This window comes from Arabidopsis thaliana (genome assembly GCF_000001735.4).
Source record: "Arabidopsis thaliana chromosome 1 sequence".
Lineage (NCBI taxonomy): Eukaryota > Viridiplantae > Streptophyta > Magnoliopsida > Brassicales > Brassicaceae > Arabidopsis > Arabidopsis thaliana.
The window spans coordinates 16,616,576-16,637,249 of NC_003070.9; the positions used below are offsets into that span (position 1 = coordinate 16,616,576).

Here is a 20,674-nt window from a genome sequence, read left to right on the forward strand (position 1 = left end):
TTTCTTAAAAATAGTCTTGTTTTCCATTCTCTCTCTCAAACCAAATTTACACATTTAAATAAACTTTAAACAGAAAAACCACTATTAATGTAGTAATATATTAAATATTGATATATTTCTATATCAAATTTAAAACTAAAACCAAAAAAAGAAAGAAAAATTTCTATATCAAATTTAGAACTAAAAACAAATAAAAATAGTGTCATTTCCATTATGTTCTTTTAAACCAAACTTTACATTCTAAGAAAAAACACTATTGATGTGTATATTAAACTTTTGATATCTTTCTAAATCAAACTTTTCTTAAGGTATTTAAAAGTGATAGTATTCTGAATGGAAAAATAACAATTTAACACTAAAACCAATAAAATAAAGAGAAAAATGTTTGTGGCTAACAAAAAAAAAAAATCCAGATTGTGATTACAAAAAAAAAACATTTCTAGGGCATGTCATTGACTTCCTTTGAAGAAGAAGAAGAAGAGAGAGAGAGACTGAAAAAGAAAAAGTAAGAAAGGGAATGAAATAAATCCGATCGAATACAATTTTGACGTCCGCAAGGACACTATTCTCTCTCTTCTCATCTTCTTCTTTCTCTCTTCTCTCTCTCTCTCTACAGCGAAGAACAGGACACAAATTACTCTGTGAAGCTTAAAAAGGTATAATTTTTAATAAAACCCAGAAACTACAATTTCTAGGCGGCAGAGAAAATTTGTTTCTACTTCTTTTTGTTTCTCTTTGTCTTCTCGTCTCTTTATCCCCAAACCCATCAATAAAAAACCCTAAAAGACTTCAAATTTCTTCAAGATTTTGTTCATCGGAAGTTTTCAGATTTTTAGTTGTGTAAAGTCTCTTCCTTTTTGTTCGATTCTCTTTGTTTTGAGTCTTATCAGAGACTTATTCTTCAATTCCACCTCTGGGTAAGTTTCTATAGATTCTCACTAGTAATCTCTGTTTTTTTTCTCAATTAGGGTTTGATCAAAGTTTCGTTTTTTTCTTTCTGGGTTTGTTCTTAACATTATGCTTTTGTTTTGTTAAGGTGGTGAGAGTTGGAAATGGAGTAGATTTGCTTAATTTAGATCTGTAAGTAATCAACAGACAGTGTTGTTTGGTTCTAGAATGTTCGATACGGAATCTCATCACTCAGATTCATCTCTTTCCGTGGTGTTTACGACTCTGAAGCTTATCATTGCTCAGAAAGAATACGTCTTTGCTCCTACACAGAGCTGAGTTTTATAAAGTCGTCAGTTTTGTTTCTTGCTTTCTTTGTTGATTGTGGAGTTGTGAATTAGTAAGAGTATGGTACCATCAGAGCCGCCTAATCCTGTTGGGGGTGGTGAAAATGTTCCGCCTTCGATATTAGGAGGACAAGGAGGAGCTCCTCTTCCTTCTCAACCAGCATTTCCTTCACTTGTCTCTCCGCGTACTCAGTTTGGTAACAATATGAGTATGAGTATGCTTGGGAATGCTCCAAATATATCTTCTCTTCTCAATAATCAGTCTTTTGTAAATGGTATCCCTGGTTCTATGATTTCTATGGATACAAGTGGTGCTGAGTCTGACCCGATGTCTAACGTCGGGTTTAGTGGTTTGTCGTCTTTTAATGCGTCGAGTATGGTGTCTCCGCGCTCATCAGGTCAAGTTCAGGGTCAGCAGTTTTCGAATGTTTCGGCTAACCAGTTGTTGGCTGAGCAACAACGGAATAAGAAAATGGAGACGCAGAGTTTTCAACATGGTCAGCAGCAGTCAATGCAGCAGCAGTTTTCGACAGTGCGTGGTGGTGGATTAGCAGGTGTGGGACCTGTTAAGATGGAGCCTGGTCAGGTTTCGAATGATCAGCAGCATGGTCAAGTACAACAGCAGCAACAGAAAATGTTGAGAAACCTAGGGTCAGTTAAGTTGGAACCGCAGCAAATTCAGGCCATGAGAAATTTGGCCCAAGTGAAAATGGAACCTCAACATTCTGAGCAGTCATTGTTTCTCCAACAACAGCAGAGGCAACAACAGCAACAACAACAACAACAATTTCTTCAAATGCCGGGGCAATCTCCGCAGGCTCAAATGAACATATTTCAGCAGCAGAGACTTATGCAACTTCAACAACAGCAACTCTTGAAATCTATGCCTCAACAGCGTCCTCAATTACCACAGCAGTTCCAACAGCAGAATTTACCTCTAAGGCCACCTCTGAAACCAGTGTATGAACCTGGCATGGGTGCTCAGCGTCTTACACAGTATATGTACAGACAACAACATAGGCCTGAAGTAAAGCTTCTTACCATAAATTTAACTTCTTTCAGCCTATGGCTTTTCTTCATAATTGACATTTGTGCTTGCTATTAAATGCAGGACAATAATATCGAGTTCTGGAGAAAATTTGTAGCTGAGTACTTTGCTCCTAATGCCAAAAAGAGATGGTGCGTCTCTATGTATGGCAGTGGCAGGCAAACAACAGGCGTTTTCCCTCAGGTTGGTTTACTGCTCAATGAACTTATCTTGTTTGTAATACAATTGTAAAGGAGCTTGTCTTTTGCACCTGAGCCAGTTATTCTGGATAAATTACGTACTTGTTTCATGTTATACCTCTTTACATGAGTATTTTTATTCCACAAACATTGCAGGATGTGTGGCACTGTGAGATATGTAACCGAAAGCCTGGACGTGGTTTTGGTATGTTATTTAGATGATCAGTGCAGACAATTTCCTGTACATCTTATCAAATATTCCTTCCTTACTGCTTTGTCTCTTTCATTGTTTAGAGGCAACCGCCGAAGTCCTTCCGCGGCTGTTTAAGATTAAGTATGAGAGTGGGACGTTAGAAGAACTGTTATATGTAGATATGCCAAGGGAGTCCCAGAATTCATCTGGCCAAATTGTCCTGGAGTATGCAAAAGCAACACAAGAGAGTGTCTTTGAGCATCTTCGGGTTGTTCGTGATGGCCAACTTCGAATAGTCTTCTCGCCAGATCTTAAGGTTCTTCAAGCTACTCTATCTTTCGCAGCAAATTATTATACTATTACTTTCTCTCCAAGCCCTTTATTCTTGTAAGTTCCTTCTCAGATATTCTCCTGGGAATTTTGTGCTCGGCGGCATGAAGAGCTTATTCCACGAAGACTTTTGATACCGCAGGTAACTTCCAGAAAGATTCACCATATTGCTCTGACATATAGTTATTTTGGAGATGCGGCCTTTCCTTTTGTCACAAAATTGGATATGCTGTCTTAATATTATTCTAGTCTGCTTTTCTTTGCGAAATCGTCACTTTACCTTTCATCTTTTGTGGTTTCCAAATTTCAATAGGAGTAGAATATTACACATCTAAATCAGTGAAAACAGCTTAGGTAAATTAGCTATTTTTGTATTCACATACAGGTTAGTCAGCTTGGATCGGCAGCTCAGAAATATCAACAAGCTGCTCAAAATGCAACAACAGATTCTGCTCTTCCGGAGCTACAAAATAATTGCAATATGTAAACTTCCTCTCTTTCGCTGTGAAATTGATGTAACAAATCCTGTTATTCGACTTTTGATTGGTGATCTCTGATGTGCTGCAACTGGTCTGCAGGTTTGTTGCATCTGCTAGACAATTGGCAAAGGCCCTGGAAGTACCACTTGTGAATGATTTGGGATACACAAAGAGATATGTTCGGTGTTTGCAGGTAAATAACTAATGTCTCAATATGGATCAAGTGAACTCTACAATCTTGCTTAAAACTTAAGATTCTTGCCATCAATGAAAATGCAGCTTTGAAAAGGATAATACATAAAAATGAAATAAACTTAATCAATCTTTGTATTTAGTCTGTCCCTGTGACCATGTTTGCCAATGCACATTGATATTTTGCAATATTGTAGATCTCAGAGGTGGTAAATAGTATGAAGGACCTGATAGATTATAGCAGAGAAACACGAACAGGACCAATCGGTAAGTTTATGTGACCACCTTTTAATGCATTTGGTATTTTTAATCTTGAAGCACCTACTCTTTTCGTTCATGTATTATATCAGAACTTCATTGTACATATTCTCCGGTGATTTGACTGATGTCATGTTTTCTTTCTTTGGTACAGAGAGTTTAGCCAAGTTTCCTCGGAGAACAGGCCCTTCATCTGCACTGCCTGGTCCTTCTCCTCAGCAAGCCAGCGACCAGCTTAGGCAGCAGCAGCAACAACAACAGCAGCAGCAGCAACAGCAACAACAACAACAACAACAACAGCAGCAGCAGCAAACAGTTTCCCAGAATACAAACAGTGATCAAAGTAGTAGGCAAGTTGCACTAATGCAGGGTAATCCAAGCAATGGTGTAAATTATGCCTTTAATGCAGCCTCTGCATCCACTTCCACCAGCAGCATCGCAGGGCTCATCCACCAGAATTCAATGAAGGGAAGACATCAGAATGCTGCTTACAATCCTCCAAACAGCCCCTATGGAGGAAACTCTGTTCAGATGCAATCACCTAGTTCCTCGGGTACCATGGTGCCATCATCATCGCAGCAACAACACAACCTGCCAACATTTCAGTCTCCAACATCCTCATCTAATAACAATAATCCCTCTCAAAACGGGATACCATCTGTTAATCACATGGGTTCCACAAACTCACCAGCAATGCAACAGGCAGGTGAGGTTGATGGAAACGAGTCTAGCTCGGTGCAGAAGATACTGAATGAAATCCTGATGAACAACCAAGCTCATAATAATAGCTCAGGAGGAAGCATGGTTGGGCATGGGTCTTTCGGGAATGATGGGAAGGGTCAAGCTAATGTAAATAGTTCTGGTGTTTTACTGATGAATGGCCAAGTGAACAACAACAACAACACAAATATTGGAGGTGCTGGTGGGTTTGGTGGTGGGATTGGTCAATCCATGGCAGCAAACGGAATCAATAATATAAACGGTAACAATAGTCTCATGAACGGAAGAGTTGGGATGATGGTGCGGGATCCAAACGGTCAACAGGATTTAGGAAACCAACTTTTAGGAGCAGTGAATGGTTTCAACAATTTTGATTGGAACGCGTGAAATGAAGAAGAGGAAGAAGAGACACTGAAAGGGTAATGTTCTGCTTGCGCAGCATCACACATCTTCAAACTCAGGATAAGGATAGGCCAATAAGCCGTGATATTGTGCTTAAGAAAGGAAGAGTCAAATCTTTGTATCAATAACTGGTTTCTAGGTCACCTCCACAATCACCAATACCATCTCTTGAGTTACTGTTTCTTTTTTTACTTTGGGGAGTTTTTCTTATGCTTTATAGTTTATAATGTACATCTTTCTATCGGTGTGTGTTCCTTAGGGCACATCATCAGGGAGGCAATGAATCAAGCTCTATCCTTCATTTATCTCTCTGGTCTCTTCCATGTGTTAACCAAACTTCCCTAAATTCTGACCACAACGTTAAATATGTGCAATGCTCTTGAACGATGCTGATCGGTCATGATTTTTTGTTGTTAGTGCAATGAAATACCACAAGCCGTACGATGTCTATTGTTTGGTCACAGTTATTAATCAAATACCAAATATCCAAGCTTGTCTCTTAAACACAAGTTTTTACTCTTAAAGTTTGCGCAAAATTTCATTCCACAAGTTTTGTGTATTCATACTCACATATGACTACGAGATTTAACACATTGACAAAATTAAAAGCACAAAAGGAGAAAATTGTAGTTTCAGAAAGAGTAGTCTTTCAAATCTGCTCTAGAGTCGTCCATGTCAATCTCAGACATGCATTCGTCAGCACTAATAGGAGGGAGTTTCCGAGTCTTACGCTTAAGGTTGTGTTTGTGCCAATCACTCTTACAGTGCTCTCTGTATTGCTTAGCCTCTCCAACGAACGTGTTGCAAGTGCTGCACTTGGTCCCCTTCTTTTCTTCTCCACCTTCTTGCTTTATGTTATCTGTAGTACTTATCTCTTGCTTCTGCAGTTTCTTGCTAAGTTCAACGACGGGATCGGTCAAATCCTTAGTCTCAGTCTCAGCAGGTAACAACGGCTTGTGGGTTTGCAATGCCATATCATCATGCTCATCGTAATGATCCATGCTTGTGTCACCTTCTGCATGAACTGATACAGCGAGTATTTCTAGTCTTCCCTGGATACTCCTCACATGGGAATCACACTCTCGGAATAGGCCCGGTTCCATCTCGCAGACCTACACAAGAAATGTATCACCATGATCAGAGAGGATTATAGAAAAGAAGAAGTTCAAAATGTTTGAAGATATAGATCATTACAGTGGACATCTGTGTTCCAGATTCGTCTTTGGAGACAACACTACCATCCCATTCTTTTAGCTTCTCCAGAAGCGAGGGGAAATTTTGAACAGGAACAGTAAGACGCAGTCTCATTGGAGAACGCTTTATAGGGAAGTGCTTTTGCAGCTCACGGATGACATCAAGTGCCTGCATAGTTTTGATAATCAAAATGAAGACTCACATAAGCTTTTGATAGAAAGCCCACAAGTCACTTTGCTTCTACATTATAACTTTAAACAACTCACCTGCTTCTTGGAATTACTATGAGGATCAACAGCAAAATGAATTTCATGCATTAGGCGCTCTACCATGCTGATGGTATAAGGTCGTTGTGTTTCAGGGTTGATAGTTTTCTGCATAACAATCGTTGCTATATCCCGAAACTGGCTTGAGAACTGTGATTCTCTTTCTTTTCCAGCAACTTGAAGCTCTCCTTTCTCCAAAATCTGAACATGAGAGTTGGAAATGCAACATATTAGATATATTATAAGGAGTCAGAACTTCAGAAATCTAAGAAAATCAAACAAGCGTTTTAACATACATCGATGCATATTTTCGTATGATCATCTGATCCAAACGACTTCATCAAGTCTTTCGATTTTGCAAGAACTCCTTTCGAAACATTTGAATAAACAGTATGCGACTGTAGCACTTCATCTATATCCTTCTCCCTGCATAAACATTTTGACTCAAATCTCATTACTTTTCTAAGAGGTCAAACACATTGTCCATCTTTCACACCAAATTCAGCATGCTCTACCATTTGCGTACATTATTTACAGAGATAAACGACTAAATTAGACTTACCACCTCCACATTAGAATCGACTCGCCAAATTCAAAAACATCAACTCAAGACAAGTAGTCAAGAACAACGCAAACAAAAATTGATGATGCCATTAACTCATATCCCTCATCACACCAAACTTATCATACCATACATTATTTTAAGAAATAAACAACTAATTAAGTATAAGACCTCCACATCATAACCGAATTCGTCAAATTCGGAAAACAAAATCAACACAGGGTCAGTCAAAGAACAACACAAACAAAGATTGATAATGCGATGATACTCGTTTCTCTTCAGATTAGGTCATTTTAACACCAAATTCATCACACTATACCAATTCCTTACATTATTTACAGAGATAAACAGCTAAAATTAGGCTTAAGACCTCAATATCAAAATCAAATTCGCCAAAATCAACACAAGACAAGTCAAGAACAACGCAAACAAAGATTGATGATGCGATTTATCAAATTAGGTCAAACACATGATCCATTTAAACACAATATTCATCTAACTACACTTTTAACAGTGATAAACAACCAAAAACCCGTAACCAAATTCGACAAAATCAAGCAGCGACGAAGATCGATTGAAGCGATTATAGTGGAGATAAGCAAAGATTTCGAAGCTTACACGCCAGACCGCCATGAAAGGACCTTATTCTTGTAACAAGCGATCTCGAAGCGATTGCCTTGCTTTTTGAGACGAACCACTGCAACATTAGTCAACCTCTTTTGCCCTACCGGTTGCACCAGCGTCTTCGACATACTTCTCTCTCGCGAATTTTGGTTTCCCTCTCGCCGCCACTAAATTTTGGGATATTTATTTGTTGAAACTGCAAAATGTGATAGGTCTTCACTTGTTTATTAAGTTCGTGGCTAAATGTGAAGAAAATAAAAAGTTATTGGCTAAAACTTAAAGGGTTGCCTGAATTTTCAGCCCTATACTAGTTAAAATTTCAACATTCCATCCTAAACTTTTAGTCACTTGAAAAATCACCATAAACAATTTTAATCTCGATAAAACTACATGTACTTTCGGATTTGTTCTTAAAACTACGCCTCCAATTGAACCGACCAGTTAACCGATAATTATACATCCGGTTTGACTTACCCATAATTTAACCAAAACTAATCCGATTTTGACTTTATTTTAACCCAATTTATATCCAAAAAATATATTCTTTAGAAGAAAAATACATTTTATTTATTTTCATTTATTTTTATAAAAAATTAAAAATAAATTAATTAATTTTACCAAAATAATAAAATAACAAAATATACCACACAAAATTATATAATAAAATTTTAGTATATATTTTGGTAATAAACAAAATATACCGCAAAATAATATAACAAAATAGACAACAAATTCTTTTTATAAATACAATGGTGTTATATATAAATGTATTTGGTATATACTCTAAATTTAATAATTCAAAGGTCATTTTCTTTTTAAAAACACCATAATCATATATAAATATATATATATATATATATACATATATAACTCATCTTGAATATATAAAAAGAAAACTGAATCTATAAAGAAAAATAAATTTATAAATACCATAATATATACTTTGATTGTGGTGTTTACGGATATCTATAAAAATAAATTTGGCATATATTTTGAATTTCATTACATATATAGAGTTCAAAGGTCATATATTATAATTTCAAGAAAAATGAATATTTTTGTTTAAAAAAAGACATAGCTTTAAATTTATAAAAAAATATAAATGATTGCCAAAAGGAAAATGTATATGTTTGTATATTATCAAAATTTTATAACAAAATGTAGCTAAAAATATAATTTGGGGTATATTTTGTCATATTAAGTTTTGCTAAAATTAAGTAATAATTTAATATTTTTAATTGTTTATCACAAATACAAATTAATAAAAATACTTTTACTTCTTAATAAGACAATTTATTTACATTTTGTGTGGGTCAAAATTAGGCTAATATAGAGTCAAAATCGGATTAGTTTCGGTTAAATTATGGGTAAGTCAAACCGGATGTATAATTATCGGTTAACTGGTCGGTTCAATTGGAGGCGTAGTTTTAAGAACAAATCCGAAAGTACATGTAGTTTTATCGAGATTAAAATTATTTCTGAAGGTTTTTCAAGTGGCTAAAAGTTTAGGGTGAATGTTGAGATTTCAACTAGTATAGGGCTGAAAATTCAGGCAACCCAAACTTAAAATATTGAAAGGTTTTTAGCGGTTAGGAGAACCGGCCTAGACATCGAAACTCGGTGACTCTGATTCGACTTGTCTAACCGGTCAGACCGGGTTTTCTAATTTTAATAGCTTCTGATAAACAACCCATTGGCTTAAGGATTTTTAATTTAGGGGCATCTTTGAGCAGACGCATTAGTAGATTCTCCCATTCTGGTTGATATGTACTTAGATGATGTGGGTTCTAAAATCCACACTAGAGATTTGTATTTAAGATTATGAGAAAGGAGGGCTAGATCTTAACTGAAACCTTGAGAGTTATATTGCTAAGAACGAATGGACTTTTGTATTAATTATGACAAAGCTTTTACAATGTGAAAAGAGATTACAAGTGTAAAAGTGTGTGTGTGCGAATGTGAACTGGATTGAATGTCTCTTCCAAGTCGTCCTTGCTCCCTTATATAGATCTACGCACGTGGTAGCTTCGTCCGGGATCTGCGGAGATCCTCCTAGATATTCATCAGGTCAGTTCCAAAATATCAGGTCCGCTCCGCGAATATCTCCTCATCAGTTCCTAGGTCATTATTCGCTTATCTCCCTTCATCAGATGACTGGGCTTATCTGGCCCAAGTACCCATTCGCGTATGTGGGCTCGTCAGCTGCATAGGTCCTCTACTTGGTGGGCTTGGTGGGCTTTTGTGGGCTGGCTTGGTATTTTCGCAGGTGGATTCCTGGAGGGGAATCCAGCTCCAACATTTGCCCCCCAGCCCATTGAGTGAGTAAGCGAACTCGATGAGCGGACATATAGGTCAGGTAAGATTGCGAAAATATTCTTGATGAGAAGATAAATGTGATTAGATCACTCAGTTTTGAGGATAAACTCAACAATTTCGATTTAATTTCAGATTCCCTTAACCGAAAGATTTCGAGGAGGATACGCGAGATAAGTCGCTGCTGATGTGGACGGCTGAGATGGAGCGTCTCTTCAGCGCACCGCATCTGACGGTCCAGATCAGGCGCGGAGAAGAGATCTCTGCAATCTCGAAAATCGTGGTGATGATGGCTTTAAATAACTTCCCACCTATCCATTTGACGTCACGTCAACTCACACAACTCTCAAGGTAACTTCTCTCATTCTTTATTATTTATTGCTCTTTGTTTTGTAGAAGTAGAAAAATCTCGTCTTTATTTTTTTTGCTATCTCCTTCGTTTCTCTGCTATTCCCTCTTTCTCGATCTGCCTTCTTTGCTCTTTTCTTTCATCTCTCTCGTCCTTCTCTGTCGAAAACCAAAGATGAGCGACTTTGAAGATTCCCAGAATAAAAGCAACCATAGCTACGGCGACGATTTAAGTTCGTCCGAGACGAGGTCGGTGGCGTCACCGCCGCGAGTACAAAGACGCGTCATAACCCTGGGCGGAATGGATCCAATTCGTATGTCGTCAACCAGAGCCGACAAGCCGAAGAAGAAAAAGGCTGCCAAGCAAGGGGGAGGCACGCCGATGATAAACAGCGACCTGGTCGACCTCCGGAGGAGATGCCAGGTTCCGGTGGAGGTACATATGATACTCCTAAGGCCGCCGCTGCATCCTGAGAACGTGCCGGTCGGGTGGTGCTGCGCTTATGCCAATTTCTTCGAGAAATGTGGCCTATTTTTCCCGATTCCGGCGTGTATTCTCGAGATGCTCTACTGTCTCGGCCTCGCCTTTCCCCAGATGTGTCCGAACTTCGTCTGCAATGTGCTGGCGTTATTCACCCAGGCTAGGAAAGTAAACAGAGAATTCAGCTGCCATGACCTGCTTCAGCTCTACCAGGTCAAGACCAATGCTAGGAGCGACCAAGGGACGTACTACATTAGTGCTCGTCCCAGATCTCTGGTTCTCGGCGGTTTGAAGGCTTGTCGAGACACCAATTGGCGATCCAAGTACTTCTTTTTCAGAGTAGATCGTCATTCAATCGGCAATTTCGATCCTGCGAGGATAACAAGGACCTGGTCTACCAACCTGGGTCAGATGGAGACCTGAGCCTCTTGATTTTTCTTTGTTGTTTGTGTCGAATCCTTGACTGCTTTTTGCTGAACGTTAGTACTGAAACTAATTGTTTGTTTTTGATGGTTTGCAGCAAGGACCAAGAAAGTTACTCTCTCGGAGACGGAACTCGACCTGTTAACCCTTCTCCGACGTGGTCAGACTGACTGGTCCACTTTAAGAAGAGATCGCATCGTAGCTGCTCTTGCCATAGCTCCAGCAGTTCCCGTAGCTCCAGCAGTTCTTGCAATCGTCCCTCCAGCAGCATAGCTAGATCCGATCAAAGAGGTCCCGCGGATTGAACCGGTTCTCGAGGCTGATCTGCCTGTAGGTACGAGTTTCGTTATATTTTCTTTGGTTTAAAAAATGTACGAGTTATCGAGATAGCTGAGCAACTCGAATTGCTAACTAACAAATGTCGTGCTCTATTTGTTCAGTTCCTCCTGACTCCAGCTCTACTTCAGAACTCCCGCTCATTAGAAGAATGAGGCGTCCAAGTCTTCGTGTTCAACGAGCCAATGCCGGAGCTCTTGCTCGTGCTGGTGATCTGTCGGCCGCGGTGACCGCGGCTCAAAACATTCTAGCTGTTTCCAGCGCATCTGCCTCAACATCTCATCCCTCGCTTCCTGAGGTCAACACCGGGACCTCTGCTGCAGCAGGTCAGTCAGTTAACATTCTGGTTGCTCAAGTATTTGGGCCATCTGCAGTTGTTCGTTCTGATGGCGCACCGTCCTCTCCGAAGAGAGCTCGGACCCAGCCGGAGGTGAATCCGGCGGCTGAGTTGCTCGTGAGCGACCAGGGGGTCGCCTCTCCTAGAGAGGAGATAGTGGGGGCAGGTCTTCAAACCGGTCTCAGGAAGTGAGGCAGACGTCCAACTCCGGCTGAGGATCCACGGGAAGCGGACTTTCCACTAGTCCTACACTCACGACCGTGATCACCCGATCGTTGAGGACGAGGCTGGGTTGGCGAACCTGCTTCGCCACGTCAAAGGGAGGAATTGTCAGGTTCCTGGAGTGAACAACATGGCCGAGGCGGCGGCCTATGCTGACATGATGGCGAAGGAGGGCCATGTAATAATCGATAACTGTCTCCTTCTAATTCCATCTTTATGCTAGTTGTGATTTTCTGTTTTGCTTTCGGTAGGCGATAGCTGCCACAAACAAGCTGGTCGCTCTCTATGAGCAGCGTCTAAGCCAGGTCCCCTCAGCGAATGAGCTCGAAGAAGGAAAGACCCTCATCCGGGAGCTGACGTCGAGTGTGAAGGCTGGTCAGGATCGCGAAGTCTCGTTCCAGGTACACCTCGGTTTTGATTTGTTTGTATATAATTTGTCGATGATTCGATGATTCTGATCTGATTGTTATTTCAGGTGGAGATCGAAAGGCTGAAAATGGAGCTATCCACTTCAAAAGACCTCGAGAAAGGTTATGATGAGAAGATCGGGTTCATGGAGATGGAGATCGGGGGGTTGCAAGCCGACAAGCAGACGGCGAGGAACCAGATTCATCGCTTGGAGCAGAGGAGGGAAGAGCTCTCCAAAAAGGTGATGGACCTGACTTCGACTGCACAAGGGGCGAAGAAAGCGGTTCACGATGTTAAGGTTGAGCTGGCTGCTGCGTATTCGAAGCTGCTAGCTGGGGTCAAGGAGAAGTGGGTTGCCAAAAAGGAGTACACGGTACTGGAGGTGCAAGCGGCTGAGGTGGAGACGAACCTGGCTTTGATCGACCAGATCACCAAGGTTGCTATCGATCTGACCGTGGAGAAACCTCGGCTGCAAGCAGAGCTGGATGACCTAGAGGCGCGGTGCAAATCGAAGGAGGTATCAGACTTTACTCTAAGCAAGTTGGATCTCCCGCAGGTTTCAGACCAATAAAGACGCGTTTCCGGGAGGTCTTGCGGAGGGTTCTGGTACTGTCTTCGCTACGCCAGCCGGAGAATCGAGGGAGTGATCACTTTCGCTCCTTGTTTGTTTTAGGATTTTGTGTTTTGTTTCAGACTTAATGCCTGGGAAGGCTTTTATCCTTTCGTTTGCTGCTTTTTGAACTTGGTGCCTGGGAAGGCTTTTATCCTTTGTTCGTTTAAGTACTTGGATGCCTGGGAAGGTTTTTTTTATCTTTTTTAGCAAGTATGTTTTATCTTTCGTTCGAGTGTTGACACTTCGTTGATTTTGGTGTATGATCACCTCGCTTTGTCCACGTTCCGGATAATAATTGGACTTGTTTCGCGTCCAAGTTATTTCAGATGTGATATGGTATGTTCTTCGAAGGTTAAAACTTTGAGTGAGTTTGAGTTGTTTTGTCTTGGGAACCTGTTGAAGTGAGGTCACACAAAGGACCTTCCAGATTTTGGGAGCTGGGCTTGTGGTATCGCCAGGTCGCGAATAAAACCTTCGTTTCTTCCTTGTTTACTATGTTATGTGTTGATAGCGAAAGAGTTAGATTTGGTTGTAGTAGGTGAGCTCCGATGAAGCCGAAGTGATGTGTTCTTATAAGTTTAGTTCACTATCGACTTTTTGGAAGCGAGATCACAAAATGGATCCGCCAACGTTCGGGTGTTGGGCTTTGGGTATCGTAAGATTACGAATGAGTTTAAATCATAGTGTAAATGATTGTTTTTTGCGAAATATGATAATGAGTATCAAAATTGCGTTTGCGGAGGTGACTGCCTGCATACCTGGTTAGGGGATTAAGCCCTTTTGTGATTTGATTGAAGTGGTGGCTGCGCTCTTAGGAGCTGCCTACGTACCCTGCCAAGGGATCAAACCTTATCGTAGTTCGATTGTTTTTGAGTACTTATTCGTGGTATTTCTTGAGATATATGGCATTCTAAGGCCGTAACTCAGGTACTCCGTTGATAACTTTTACGAGCTTATAGACGCCGTCACGTACCACCTCGATGATTCGATAGGGACCTTCCCCGGTTAGTTCCCAGTTTTCCGGCGTTTAGCTCTCTCGTGTTGATGAACACTTTTCGTAAAACGAGCTCTCCCACTTCGAATCTCCGAATTTTGATATTGGAGTTATAGTAGCGGGCGGCAGCTTGTTGATAGTTTTGAACTCGGATCATTGCCTGATCTCTCCGTTCATCGATGAAGTCCATGTTGTCCTGTAACATTTGCGTGTTCAGGTCCGAGTTAGCAGGACTGGCGGTCCTTCTCACGCTTGGTTCTATGGTTTCGACAGGGATTACTGCTTATAAACCATAGGCGAGAGAAAAGGTGTTTCTTGCGTTGATTTGCGAGGTGTAGTTAGGTAGGCCTAGAGAACTCCGTGGAGCACATCGGACCACATTGATTTTTTGGAATCAAGTCTTTTCTTGATGTTGCTAAGTATAGCTTTGTTGCTGCTTCTGCATGTCCGTTACCTTGTGGGTAACGGGGGGTGGATGTGGTAAGACGGATCTTCCACTTGTCGCAAAATGCTTTGATTTTTCCCGAGGTGAGGTTAGTCCCATTATCGGTGACGATCTCATAAGGTATGCCATGTCGGCATACGATATTTTCCCATAGGAAATCCTCGACTTGTTTCTCAGTTACCTGTTGGAAGGCTTTAGCCTCAATCCATTTGGTAGAGTAGTCGGTGAGGACCAGTAGGTTTTTTAGTCTCTTCTTCCCACCGGAGGCTTCCATGGGACCTACACGTCCATGGACCACTTCATAAACAGGTAAGGAGAAAATATCGAGGACATTTCCTCGGGAGGTTGATGAAGAGTAGGTGCATGTCGTTGGCATTTATCGCACCTGAGTGATTGAGCTATGTAATCGGCTAGCATTGTTGGCCAGAAGTAGCCTTGCTTTTTAATTCTGAGGGCGAGGGTACGTCCACTAAAGTGGCTACCACATTGTCCCTCGTGCATGCTTTTCATGAGGTCTTTCGTTTGTTGCTCGTAGGTACATACCATATAGGGACCTGCGACGCTGCGTTTCATCAGTCTCCCTTCCATGATGCAGTACCTTGCGCTCTAGGCTTTGAGTTTTCTGGTCTCCCACTTGTGAGGAGGTGTGATCCCTCGTTCGATGTAATCGATGATTGGGATTCTCCAGTCATTGCACGGTTCAGGTTCGTACGAGGCAGGTTGTTCGGGGGATCCGAGCTCCGGCTCTTCCTCCGCTGCTCCTGCCTCCGCGGCTGCTGCAAGGGCTCTAGCCGCGGTGGTGGTACTTCGGGTTACTCGCGTAAAGTTGCAAGTTGCCGAGGTTTCTGTCCCAGCGTGTTTGACCGTTAGGTCGATGCTCGGGTGTTCTATTCATTCGATCGGGATAATCTTTTTGACGAAAGGATCTGACGTGGAGGCGAGAGCTGCCAAGGCGTCTGCAGAGGTGTTTTCTCCTCTGGGGATCCTGGTCAGTTCAAACGATTCGAACTGTTGGGTCAAGGTTTTGACTAGTTCGAGGTACGCTTCCATGCGCTCGTCTTTAGCTTCATATTCCCCGTGGAACTGGCTGGTGACGAGTTGGGAGTCGCTATGGGCGTGTATGTCGCGGATCCCCATTTCTTGAGCTAGCTTAATGCCAGCAATGAGGGCTTCGTACTCAGACTCGTTGTTTGATGCGTTGAATCCGAGTCGGAACGATTGTTCGATGACTTCCCCGATGGGGGAGGTGAGTTGTATTCCTACTCCGGATCCCTGTCGGTTGGAGGAGCCATCGACGTGGAGGAGCCATTTCTTATTGGAGTTGGTTCCATCCTGGTCCGCTAACGGGAGCTCGATTACAAAGTCGGCTAGGACCTATGCTTTCAAGCTGGTTCTGTTGCGATATTCTATATCGTACTCACTTAGTTCTATTGCCCATTTTGCAAGTCGACTCGATTGAGTTGGACTGTGCAGAATGGTTCTGATTGGTTGAGACGTCATCACTACGATTGGATGTGATTGAAAATATTGTCTCAGTTTTCGAGCTGACATGACTACGGCCAGTGACAGTTTTTCTATTGCTGGATAACGAGTTTCAGCGTCTATCAATGTTTTACTAACGTAATAAATCGGTTTCTGTCCTTCGTGATCTTCTCTCACCAGGACGCCGCTTATCGTGGTTCGGGAGACTGCCGTGTACAGGTACAACGGTTCTCCTTCTTCGGGTTTTGCGAGTATGGGTGGTTCTGACAAGTACGCTTTCAATTGTTTGAAGGCTTGCTCGCAGTCCTCATTTCAATCGAACTTTTTATCCTTTCGGAGGAGCTGATAGAAAGGGACGCATTTATCGGTAGATCTGGATATGAACCTGTTGAGGGCGACGATACGGAGGGTTAGTCGTTGGACCTCCCGTGCCGTTTTTGGCGATGGCATGTCGATCAATGCTGCAATCTGCTTAGGATTGGCCTCGATGCCTCTTTCAGTTACTAGGTATTCGAGGAATTCTCCCGAGGGAACTCCGAAAGAGCATTTCTCGGGGTTTAACTTCATTTCGAATTTGTTTAGGATTTTGAAGCATTCTCTTAATTGCGGGACGTGGTCTTTTTCGCGAGCTGACTTGACCAGCATGTCGTCGATATAGACCTCCATTGTTTTACCTAGCTGGTCGGCGAACATTCTGCTCACGAATCTTTGGTAAGTAGCTCCGGCGTTTTTTAAACCGAAGGGCATTACTTTATAACAGTAGGTGCCTCAGTCAGTAATAAAAGCTCTTTTTTCTTGGTCATCTGGGCGCATAAGTATTTGGTTGTACCCGGAGGATTCATCCATGAAGGACAATAGTTCGTGTTCCGCAGTGGCTTCAACCAGGTCCGTAAAGTCGATGCACACTCTCCACTTCCCATTTTTCTTTTTAACGACGACCGGGTTGGCGAGCCAGTCAGGGTATTTTACTTCTCTTATCGATCCGATCTTGAGCGATCGATCGACCTCATCGTGCAAAGCTTTAGCCCTTTCAGGACCTAGCTTGCGACGTTTCTGCTTTATAGGTCGGTAGGTCGGATCGACGCTGAGTTCGTGTGAGGTTACTTCGAGGCTTATTCCTCGGAGGTTCGCACTTGACCAGGCAAAGTTGTCTTTGTTTTCTTTGAGAAAGGTTATGAGATCCTCTCGTATCGCTGGGTCGAGGTCTTGACCTATCCCAACGCATCGTTTGGGATCTTATTCTTCTATGCAGACCTGTGTTATCAATGATTTTCGAGGTCCGCGTTGAGAAGGATCAGAGGATCTGACTGTTTTCATTTCCGCGAGTTTGTCTTCTATCATTAGTACTACGAGGTCAGCCTTTTTGACAAGCTCGTAGCTGCCCATATAGCATTTTCGGGAGCTGCGTTGGCTGCCGTATACGACTGTTATTCCCTTGTCCGAGGGGAATTTAATGCATTGGTGGTAGGTTGATGGGACGGCTTTCATGGCGTGTAGCCATGGTCTTCTCAGTATTGCGTTGAAAGGAGCTTTCTTGTCGACTACGAGGAAACTCGTAAGTCGCCTCACTCCTCGTGCGATGGTTGGGAGCTGGATGGTTCCTAAAGAAAAGGTCGTATACTAGCAAACCCGGTAAGTGGCGTTTTCCTGCCTTGCAGCTCGGAATCGTGGTGCTCCATTTTTTTGAAGGCGTCGTAAAAGAGTACGTCAACTGAGCTTCCCGTGTCGATCATTATACGGGAGAGTTCGTAGTTGCCTACATCGATTCGAATAACGCGAGCGTTATCGTGAGGTTTATCAAGGTCGGTGGTTTCGCTTTCCCAGAATGTGATCTGGTGGTCAGGTCCCATCATCGGGCTCTTGTCTTTTGTGTAAGAATCTGCCTTCCTCTGATGAGTTTTGATCGAATTGATTGAATCGTTGCAGAGCTGAGACCCTCCCATGATGAAATCGATGCGTTTCGGGGAGAGGTGCTCAGTTGCGCTTCTGCAGAATTTCGAGAGGCGTAATGGAAACCTCATGTTTTTCTTATGCGAGGCGGGGGGAGGTGTGGTGACTGACCTTCCTGTCCTGCCACCTAGATCGAGTTCTGCAAAGACTAGGTCTATGCGTTCTCTCCTAGCGGGTGGGGGAGAGTCACTTCCCTCCGGTGTTCGTTCCCGTTTCTTTTGCTTTGGAGTTTGCTCTTCCTCCTGTTCGTCGGGAGGAGGGGTTTCAACTTTGGGGTTTGAACCTTTTTTAGTTTTACCCCCAGCTGCGATTAACTTTTTAACGGCGCGACACTCCTCGGTGGAATGTCCTCTTTTCTTGTGGTACTTGCAATATTTTCCGAGGTCAAGTTCTCGACTTTCGTCCTCAGCTGCCTCTTCTTTTGCAAAGAAGATATGCTGCCCCTGCGTTTGGTTTTCCTTTTTGAAGGGTTTTTTAATTGCAAGGGGAGCGTTTTGCGTTTTAGATTCTTTGAATCGTAAGGCCAGCACAGCGAGCTCCTCTTCGGCTTTGGCGAAGTGGAGAGCTTTGTGAAGGGCATCGTCTAAAGAGACCGGTTGCCTGACAGTGAGTTCCTCACGGAACCTAGAGGAGAACCACAAACTGTTACGAAGGGCTGCTATGGCTACCTCTTCGTTTAGGTTTGCAATTTTTTATTAGACTGCTTTGAATGTTTCGACGTAAGATCGCAGGGATTCGTTCTCAAGTTGAGTAAGACTTCAGAGGTCGGCTTCAGACGTCCTGTGTTCGATAAGTACCGAATACTGTTTTAAGAAAGCGGCGGCGAGCTGGTCGAAGGTATCAATAAAGTTCCCTTCGAGGCTAGCAAACCATTCGAAGGCGTGACCTACGAGGTTTTCTGCGAAGAAACGGTAATGACCTGCTTCGTTTTCTTAGTCTGTCAGGTACGCTCGTGTTATAGCGAAACGGAAGGATCTCAGATGAGCCTTTGGATCGCTCGTTCCGTCGTACTCCGAGAAACAGAGTCTCCCGACGTCTCGGAGGCGAAAACGAGCGATCCTATCCGTGAACGGGGTGCGCCTGGTTTCTTCGATCATGCGATCTATGTCGGGAGCATCGCTCACTGCTAGGTGCATTCGCGAATGCATTTGAGCCATGTTCGCGACGTTACGCGGGTCGACCGGTGCTTGGGGACTGTTAAGGAGGTCGCTTCCTGGTATCCGAGGAATGGATGGCGGATTAGCGATAGAGGTCCGTTATTGCGTTGAGTTCCCGGGAATTCGAGAATTGGATGCGGTTGTTTGGTTTCTAGTCCACGTGTACCTAGGGGGCGAACACCCCATTGGTAGTAAAGGTGGGACCGGTAGCCTTGGGAAGGCAGGCGTTGTGCTTGTTTCGTTTCCTGTTGTCAGGTTTTCGACGAGAGCGTTCACAGGTGCCTGTAAAAAGGCGACCTGCCGGTTGATATGAGGTGAGACGTCTATCGAGGCGAAATCCAGACGAGTTCTCGGAGTAGGATCGGCCGGGGAGACGGTACCTGTCAGATCTATGGGGACCTAGGCAGAAATCCCAGTTTCGCGAGGGGGAACCTCCTTACCCGCGGATCGCGCTCTACCTAATGTGCCATGCGAGTGGAATCGCGTCTCTGCTGACCCACAATTGCGGCGAGGTTGCGATGCGCAATTTCTTGGTTTTTGGTTAAGTTGATCAAGTTCATGATCATTACGCAGAGCTCGGCCAATTCGCTGGCAGGTCGCGGAGGGACTTGATTAGACGGGTTGGCCGGGTTATCTCCGTTTGGAGGCTGTATCGTGACGTTTCGTTCTCCGCCCCTTGTTTGCGGAGGGGGAGTGATTTGATCAGATCCAGAAGAATTCGAGTTTTGGGAGATGTTCTCCGTGTCAGTGTTATGGATAACAGCAACCTGGGCTCCGGGAGGGAGATCCGTTGGGAGGTGCCCGTCCGTAACGTCATCGTTTGGGATCTGAACTGGTAAGCCAGATCTCGATGAATTGGATGAATTGGGATCCAAGATCGTTGGTCACAAGTGATGTGTTAGTGTTGGTGTTGGAATGATCTATTTCCGTCCCCATAGACGGCGCCAAATGTGGGTTTTGAAATCCACACTAGAGATTTGTATTTAAGATTATGAGAAAGGAGGGCTAGATCTTCACTGAAATCTTGAGAGTTATATTGCTAAGAACGAATGGACTTTTGTATTAATTATGGCAAAGCTTTTACAATGTGAAAAGAGATTACAAGTGTAAAAGTGTGTGTGTGCGAATGTGAACTGGATTGAATGTCTCTTCCAAGTCGTCCTTGCTCCCTTATATAGATCTACGCACGTGGTAGCTTCGTCCGGGATCTGCGGAGATCCTCCTGGATATTCGGCAGGTCAGTTCCGAAATATCAGGTCCGCTCCGCGAATATCTCCTCATCAGTTCCTAGGTCATTATTCGCTTATCTCCCTTCATCAGGTGACTGGGCTTATCTGGCCCAAGTACCCATTCGCGTATGTGGGCTCGTCAGCTGCGTAGGTCCTCTACTTGGTGGACTTGGTGGACTTTTGTGGGCTGGCTTGGTATTTTCGCAGGTGGATTCCTGGACGAGAATCCAGCTCCAACAGATGCAATCGTTAAT

At 43.0% G+C, this 20,674-nt stretch overlaps 2 protein-coding genes and 3 pseudogenes across 7 annotated transcripts; 3 read left to right on the forward strand and 2 right to left on the reverse strand.

The window, feature by feature from the left end:
* The first annotated feature begins 412 nt into the window (after positions 1-412).
* SEU (SEUSS transcriptional co-regulator) lies at positions 413-5,474 on the forward strand. 2 transcript variants are annotated; one of them, NM_103511.4, is made up of 10 exons: positions 413-917; positions 1,037-2,262; positions 2,347-2,466; positions 2,619-2,667; positions 2,757-2,971; positions 3,059-3,127; positions 3,371-3,468; positions 3,564-3,657; positions 3,854-3,923; positions 4,069-5,474. In NM_103511.4, the coding sequence occupies exons 2-10, from the start codon at positions 1,297-1,299 to the stop codon at positions 5,019-5,021; spliced, it is 2,634 nt and encodes an 877-aa protein (NP_175051.1). In that variant the 5' UTR covers positions 413-917; positions 1,037-1,296; the 3' UTR covers positions 5,022-5,474. The 2 variants fall into 2 exon arrangements, with proteins under 2 accessions (NP_175051.1, NP_001117434.1); NM_001123962.2 differs by having other exon boundaries at positions 413-656.
* Positions 4,194-7,929, reverse strand: AT1G43860 (sequence-specific DNA binding transcription factor). Of its 2 annotated transcripts, NM_103512.3 has the most exons (5): positions 7,677-7,919; positions 6,793-6,922; positions 6,497-6,697; positions 6,231-6,398; positions 4,194-6,148 (listed from the first exon to the last, which is right to left on the reverse strand). In NM_103512.3, exons 1-5 carry the CDS (start codon positions 7,808-7,810, stop codon positions 5,669-5,671), a joined length of 1,113 nt encoding a protein of 370 aa, NP_564488.1. In that variant the 5' UTR covers positions 7,811-7,919; the 3' UTR covers positions 4,194-5,668. The 2 variants fall into 2 exon arrangements, with proteins under 2 accessions (NP_564488.1, NP_001322379.1); NM_001333224.1 differs by having other exon boundaries at positions 5,490-6,148; positions 6,793-7,929.
* Positions 7,930-10,518: 2,589 nt separating this feature from the next.
* AT1G43870 lies at positions 10,519-11,520 on the forward strand (annotated as a pseudogene; the record flags this gene model as incomplete). The annotated part of the gene is made up of 2 exons: positions 10,519-11,230; positions 11,345-11,520.
* A 214-nt stretch (positions 11,521-11,734) lies between these two features.
* Positions 11,735-13,370, forward strand: AT1G43880 (annotated as a pseudogene; the record flags this gene model as incomplete). The annotated part of the gene is made up of 6 exons: positions 11,735-12,086; positions 12,241-12,320; positions 12,394-12,543; positions 12,618-13,051; positions 13,107-13,193; positions 13,244-13,370.
* A 758-nt stretch (positions 13,371-14,128) lies between these two features.
* AT1G43883 lies at positions 14,129-19,289 on the reverse strand (annotated as a pseudogene; the record flags this gene model as incomplete). The annotated part of the gene is made up of 1 exon: positions 14,129-19,289.
* Positions 19,290-20,674: the final 1,385 nt, after the last annotated feature.